The sequence below is a fragment of the Cicer arietinum genome, chromosome 1, assembly GCF_000331145.2.
Source record: "Cicer arietinum cultivar CDC Frontier isolate Library 1 chromosome 1, Cicar.CDCFrontier_v2.0, whole genome shotgun sequence".
In the NCBI taxonomy this organism is placed as follows: domain Eukaryota; kingdom Viridiplantae; phylum Streptophyta; class Magnoliopsida; order Fabales; family Fabaceae; genus Cicer; species Cicer arietinum.
Genome location: NC_021160.2, coordinates 2,533,449 through 2,540,692, shown reverse-complemented (window position 1 = coordinate 2,540,692; position 7,244 = coordinate 2,533,449). Strand labels below are relative to the sequence as shown.

At 30.0% G+C, this 7,244-nt stretch overlaps 1 protein-coding gene across 1 annotated transcript; it reads right to left on the bottom strand.

Annotated features, from left to right (window-relative positions):
- Nucleotides 1-905: 905 nt before the first annotated feature.
- Nucleotides 906-3,313, bottom strand: LOC101500252 (small ribosomal subunit protein eS6). The gene is made up of 6 exons (XM_004485741.4): nucleotides 3,172-3,313; nucleotides 3,023-3,087; nucleotides 2,878-2,935; nucleotides 2,642-2,750; nucleotides 1,790-2,062; nucleotides 906-1,304 (listed from the first exon to the last, which is right to left on the bottom strand). Exons 1-6 carry the CDS (start codon nucleotides 3,175-3,177, stop codon nucleotides 1,069-1,071), a joined length of 747 nt encoding a protein of 248 aa, XP_004485798.1. The 5' UTR covers nucleotides 3,178-3,313; the 3' UTR covers nucleotides 906-1,068.
- Nucleotides 3,314-7,244: the final 3,931 nt, after the last annotated feature.

Sequence of the window (7,244 nt, the reverse complement as noted above, 5' to 3'; positions counted from 1 at the left end):
TTATAATTTTAATTCTACTCTTGTTAGTACTTGTGGAATTATCATGGAATTATCACTAGATAATATAACTTAAAATATAGAATTCTAAAAATATCTTAAAAATTCAATATATTTAAGTATTTAACTATCAGATGTTTTTCGATTTCCAAAAATTATTTTTACCAATCTAAAACTCAAACAATATAGAATTCATTATGTTTACATTGATTTGATAAACAGAATATTTTGTTTTCGTAAAAACATATATTCTCACCTTATACTTTAAAATTATAAACTAAAATTTTAAGACTTCTTTCATACATCTAAAAGATAACTTTTTTTGGACACAAAATCTAAAGGTAATTAATTCACTAGTATTACTTAAAATGTTCATTGCAAATATTAATATTACTTATTACTTTTAATGAATATATTATTTTCTTGCTAAATTTTCAAATCAAACTGAATAGATAATGTCTTCAAAGAGAGCCATTTTCAACCACATATCCCTTGTCAGTATGGACACACGATGATAGAAGTTCACGATAAAAAGCTGTGTTCGTTGAGAAGCTGCTATTCATCCATGGAGACTCCATCATAACATTCTCACTGTTTTAAACTTGAAGACGGTCACCTTTTTAATGTGCTAATATAAGATTCCTTATGCTTTCTAATTTACCATGTCTTTAAAAGGCTAAACCAACAAGTTAAAGAATAGCACCAAAATTCGAGTGTGCCATTGTGATTTTAGCATTAACAAAAGCTGTCCATTTTGAACAGTAAGCCATTGAAACTCAGATTTTGTAAAACTCAATGTTGATCCAAACATGCACTTAATCTAATATGGTTCATACATAAATCCAACATGTAAGCAACGGAGCATGGAAAGAAATGCAACAGTTTACAGATATATATCACGAGGCCACTTAATCCATCAAGGTAAAATTTAGATTATATTAATCCATTGAACACAAAAAAGTATTAAAACAACATTGTTGGAACTGCAAAATAGCATAAAAAAGGCATCAACGTCAAATAATACTATCAAAAACTCAGGCGAAGTATGAACTTCATCTGTGCCAAAGCAGCCTATGCTGTGACAGCTGGCTTAGCACTGGAAAGCCTTGATCTCTTCTTAGCCAAACTCTCACTACGGCGTTCCCTTTGCTCCTTCAACCTGGAGGCGAGAAGTTTTTGGTACTCTGCTGCCTCTGATTTTGCTTTGGCAATTCTTTTCTTCTTATCTGCAATTCTTGCCCTCTTTCTCTGAAGAGTAAGAGGAGTGACCAGTCGCTGTATCTTTGGAGCTTTGCTCACCTTTTTCCCTGCACAATCCAATACATGTTACTATGACTAGAAACCACCACATATTATGTATCCATAGATCATAATTATGACCAAAAGTAATACATCTTATTAGAAAATGGATCCTACATACTCCAACTCTAAAAAATAAAATAACTTAAGATAAATATACAAAACAAAGGTCAACAGTTTTGAGCGGAACGTGATAGAAGCAAGATTCTAAAACAGCCTGAGCTGACTTCCTTAGATTTTTCAATTAAGTACTAAGATATTTGATGGGCAAATGAATTGCTTAATTTCTATAAATGGCATGAAACAAATGTAAGACACAGTAAATTTAAAGTTCAACAGCTAATTTTCATCAACCAGGTTGGCCCTGTTATTGGATTCACCTCCAAGTCTATATTACATAACACAATTCCATCTTCCCCACAACCACATCTTAACAAAAGAACAAATCTAAATAGCACATTGCCATTCACATAGAATCGATAAGAAACCTTACCAGCTTTGGTTGTGAATGTCCTACGGTAGGTGTTGACATACTTCCTGACATCATCCTCCTTGGACAGATTGAAGAGCTTGCGGATTTTGGAAGCTCTCTTAGGACCCCTCATTCTTGGCTTTTCAACATCTGTCAAGCCTGGCAAATCATTTTCACCCTTCTTCACAATAACCAAGTTCAAGACAGAGAGGTCTGGACTAACAATGCAACCACGAACAGACTTCCTCCTTCGCTCTCCATTACGCCTTCCATATCCTCGGAAACAAGGAGTTCCTGCTCAAACATACATTAAATTGAACGTTAAACTTGAAGCCATAACAAGGGTTTGCTAAGAGTAAGTTCGAGGGTTTTGTTTTTGACTTCAAAAGCATTGTATAAGTATTACCAAGAAATTAAGCATTTTATAAGTGTAAGGTATGGAACATATGGGCTGTAAGTAGACAAACACTCATCATAGCAGTAGCTAAAGGCATAGCACAGTAAAGTTTAGGGGTAAACTTGTAAACTAGAAATTTAGTATTTAAACAAACTTCTGTACTCTATAACCCTAATTCATAGCACAATAGCGAAACAATCACTCTGATGTAGGAGCATAGGTGTGATTGGCTGAACTTTGTGATCGATCATTGTGTTGTGTGTTTTCTTATCATGTTACTTTAATTAAAACCAGATTTGATATTCTAAACAACAAACTAACACACGTTATAAAACTAAGACGAACCATATACAGAATACTCACGGTCACATCCTATTTCAGAACGGAAAAAGAATTTTGGATGAACAAATCGCATATAGTGAAAACCACAACACATGTAAATTTAAGTATACAAAAAGCTATGTAAAGAGTTGTACCTCGGTGGAGCAAGAGGCGAACACGACCAGGAGTTAACACTCCCTGCTTCATTGGAAAACCTTGTTTGTCACATCCTCCGGTGATTTTGAAGACATAACCTTTGAATTCCTATAAGTAGCAGAATCATACATCATACATAAAGTACAATAATAATCAAAATAACATTCATCAAAGTTTTTCAATTAATAAAATAAATCCAAAAATAATTTTCTAGATTCAATGTTAAAGGCAATACCTCGCCCAAAGCATCGCCATTAACCTCTTGCGAGATCCTCTTGTCCCAAAATGCACGGCTTCAATTTACAACAGAAATTTGTAAACATCAGAAAAAGAATCGAGTGACTAAAAGTGACACAAATTTAAAGAAGTGAAAAAATTACAGTTTCAGATCATCATCGATTTCCAGCTTCTTCTGGCATCCAGTGGTTGGATTTGCAACGTTGAACTACAAAAAAAAAGGTTATAAGCGGTTAAGTTACGAAATCAATAAATCAAAGAAGAAACCAAAATTAGGGTTTCAGAGCAAAACCTTCATTCTGAAAAGTTGATTTGGATCTCAGCGTCTTCGCTCGCGTTACGGCGACTGAACTCGAAGATAACAGAAATTAGGGTTTTTGAATAACAAGGAGGAGGCAGTCACTTAATTTGTCTCTGTTTAAGTTGATAAAAACATTGGGCCCAACCAGCCCATGTCCACACAGCTGAGCCCGCTTTTTGTTTCATTTTAAGATTTGTATTTCTTCGTTTTTACTTTTATAGGAAGTTTTTTATTTCCTACTATTTATATTTATTTTTGACTTGTTATTATTTATATTTGTTTTTAAACGAGTTTAATTATATGTAAATCTAAAAAAAAATGCACTTACATTCGACAATGTGTAAATAATTATAAAGATACTCTATGAACTATAATAAAGTGACTTGTATTATGATATAATGTATGCATAAAAAAATTATATGTCAATTGAAATTATTTTTGAATTTAGAGAAATGCTGAATTGCTAATAACGTATTATCTTTTTCTATATATAATAAATCTTTTTATCTTAAGACTCGATTTTTAATAGGATAAAATTGATGTATGTCTCACTAAATAGATAAAGTGATTCACTATTTTAGTTTAGCTAACATAAAAGTGTAGAGCGTATTCAAAAGTCTCATATCTAATTCTCTTATATTTATATAGGTTTTGTTCGCAAGTTTGGTGGGGAAGGCTATGAAAAAAGGAATGAATAAATGAAAGGAATGAAGGATTTTGGGAAACGAGGGTTTTAATGGTTTTGTTTTTATTCATAACACAAAATCTATTTATTTAGGGGAAACTCAAATATTGTGTATTAGAGAGATTTTTTAGGACTTAATATCGTTTTTATGTTATTATAATACTCTATAAATTAAAAATATATTAATCATAAATATTCTCTTACTATTCTCTACAAAAATACTCTTTTAGAAACTTAAAATATTGTTTTATCATTATTCTAGCTTACTAGTATTTCTATTATTTGGTTATGTGTTTAAATTGCCTTATGATATTTTGTATGACTATGAATAATTGGAATTTTTAAATAGAATTAAGATTTGATAATATTTTAAGCCAAATCTTTCTGTGACTCAAATTGGTAAGGGTTAAAGTTGTTTAAGTTTTTGTACAAGTCATTTGACCAATCACAACACATGTAATAGAAGTCACTTCTTTTGCCTTTTATGTGAAGAATAATGTGAAAAATCATAAAAGAAAAAAGAAAGAGAGGAAAAAAGAAAGAAAAAAGGAGAAGGAATAAGAAAAAAAAGGGAGAAAACACCATAATTCTTAATTGTATGTTCTACCTCCAAGCTTAACCACATCATCCATTTACCATATATTTTTCTTACAACAATATTAAGTACAAACGAAAAGATGAATATAGAAAGAAAGAGGAGTATGTTTTCCTCTTAAAGAAATAAAATGAAGATCAAATATGGAAGCCAAGTTATGGCTATTGTCAACGAATGAGATCAAAGTTAAACTTTAGAAAAAAAAACACAACTCTCCCACAACTTCAAGTTAAAGTAACATAAAAAAATTCTTTTAAAACCTCTCTTCGGTGTATTTAGGGATCTTAATTGCATGTTGCCAGAAAATGTTCATGTTTTATATGTTTGAGTATTGTGATAATCATATTTGATTTTATATCAATGGTTATTAAAAATGCATGTTATGTATTTGTATTAACTACTAAAGAGTTGTTGTGTTATTATGATTGTTGAATGTTGTGGCTAGATTGGTGATGAGATGACAATTATTTAGTATGTATAATTAATTAGTTTTTGTGTTGAATTTTGAATATCATTTACTTAGTTGAATAGATGAACTTGAAATAAAAATGGTATATTGTTGTTCTTGAATCCGTATGAGTATACCTTTGACATTTTTTTTTTATAACTTTCTCCATATATATTATTTTGAGCGGATTTCAGTCTCGTTATAAGCTATGCTTAATTACATTTGAAATAGGCACCAAGTTTACTAAAATTCATTGAGAAATTGATATAAATAATTGAGTCACAAATTGAAAAATATATATTGCTTTGTTTGTGTACCTATATATCTTATTTTATTAAATTGTACTAATTGAATACCTATCAATTAGAATGAAAATTATATTTATAAACTAGACATTTTTAACTTTTTAAAAAGTTGTCTTTTAATCAAATCACACGCCGTTCGAAATTTTAATTAAATTGTCAAAGTGATAGTGTTTTCTACACACACACACAAATATTATTGTAAAGTTTTGAATGAAAATAGTATAATAGAAGCAATAAAAATTTGTTTTGAAAGAAACCAATTGGACTTGAAAGCATATTTCTTGTACTTTATTACTAGAAAATTTTATATGTTTATATTAATTTTACAAATTTTTGTGCTTTTATGAAGTCAATTGTCTTGTTTTATAAGTTACTTTGCATTAGTCGTATTGAAATATTTATATCTTGAGTTAGGAAACTCATATTTGAGTGAAATCAGTTGGGTCTGAAAGAAAACATATAGTACTTTTATCATATTAAAGTTTATGATTTTACTAAATACATAAACGGTCAAGTAGCATCCTAAACACATATGCTCTACAATAATACAATTATGTAATGTTATTGACTTTAAAATACCTTAATTTGAGTTGTATAAATCAGTTTAATGTGGAACTAATTGTGTTTAAAAGCTTAAATGTAATACTCTTTTTCTGGAAGTTTGATGCTAAGACGCGTGATGTAGCTAAATATCAGTAGAAGGGGAGTTGAATATGAATTTTGATGTTTGAAAAAATTTCTCACGTGTTTTGAAAAGCTATCATCTATGAGAGGATGCAAATATGAAGATGGTAATTTAAACATTTAAATTTGAACTTAGTAAATGAAAGAGAAAATATAGAGAATGACAAAAACAACTTTTATAATAGTTCACCCAATAAAGGCTACGTCTAGTCCTCACACACTTGTGAGATTTCACTAATGATCAAACTGATTAACCTCTCACAGAAGTTGATTACACTTTGTGTATACTTTAGTCTCACCAAACTTACAATCTTGTTTTTTACAAGTTCCAACTATTTCCAAGTGTAACTCACGTGGAAATCAGAAAGTGATATGAGTATGATTGTTTCTCTTTGCTTAAACACTTTCTAAAAATATATTTCAAAGATCTAGTGTAGGATTATAAAAAGTATAAAGAGATGATGAAAATTGTTCTTGATAGCTTTAAGATTCTTGATCTTTTTATGCAATGTTGTTGTGTATTGATGATGAAGATCATATTGCCTTTTATAGAGACTTTGAGATGCATTTTCCAAGTGACAAATCTTTTATGACTCTTGGGGTCTTCAATCAAAAAGTCCATAATGTTTCCTCATATTTACGGGATTGCCATCCAGTTGTCCTTGGACTGGTTTAGTCCATCCTCCTGCACGAGGTTCATAACTCATAGGAACTACTTGGACATGTGTTGTCCTTTTCTTTTTACTTTCTTCAAGACATGTAAGAGCTACATATATTTCTTGTTGGCTACTGCCTTTTTATAGATTAATGTTGGGTCGTTTAAAGTTTTCAACATTTGAGAGATATGTTGGGTTGCTTTCAATGATGTTGACCATAGACTCATCCTAGTATAATCTGTCCTCGTACCTATTCATTTGTCTTCTTACTTCTTTATTTTAAATGCTTTATTTATTCATTATTTAATACTATTTTGTCTTCTCTTAATGAATAAAAATCATTTGTTTCAATGAGGACGAGTATTTTGCAACTTTGAAGCTTCATTCTCTTACGAGGTCATTCTCTCAAATTTCAATCATTCATATTTGAATCAGATTTTTCTATTTTTTGTCTTAATGATTAATAACATGTTTTCTTAAATGAATTCACTCAAAAGAACATATTAGTCATTAATCACAATCATAATCTTTTAAATAATTTTGTTATCATTAAAACCATTTGAGAGATATTTTGTCTCAACAACATGGTGTGTATATATACTCATATGATTCATATGTTAAACGCACGTTCAATTGTGTGAATGAAGTAAATAATTATTCATATGTTATGTTTAGATATATGTTTAGATAT

Bases quoted from the DNA above. Each gene is read 5' to 3' on its own strand.
- LOC101500252 (XM_004485741.4), bottom strand. The intron at 2,751-2,877 runs GTATTGCCTTTA...TGCTACTTATAG, and splicing joins ATGGCGATGCTTTGGGCGAG to GAATTCAAAGGTTATGTCTT. The intron at 2,063-2,641 runs GTACAACTCTTT...ATGTTTGAGCAG, and splicing joins TCGCCTCTTGCTCCACCGAG to GAACTCCTTGTTTCCGAGGA.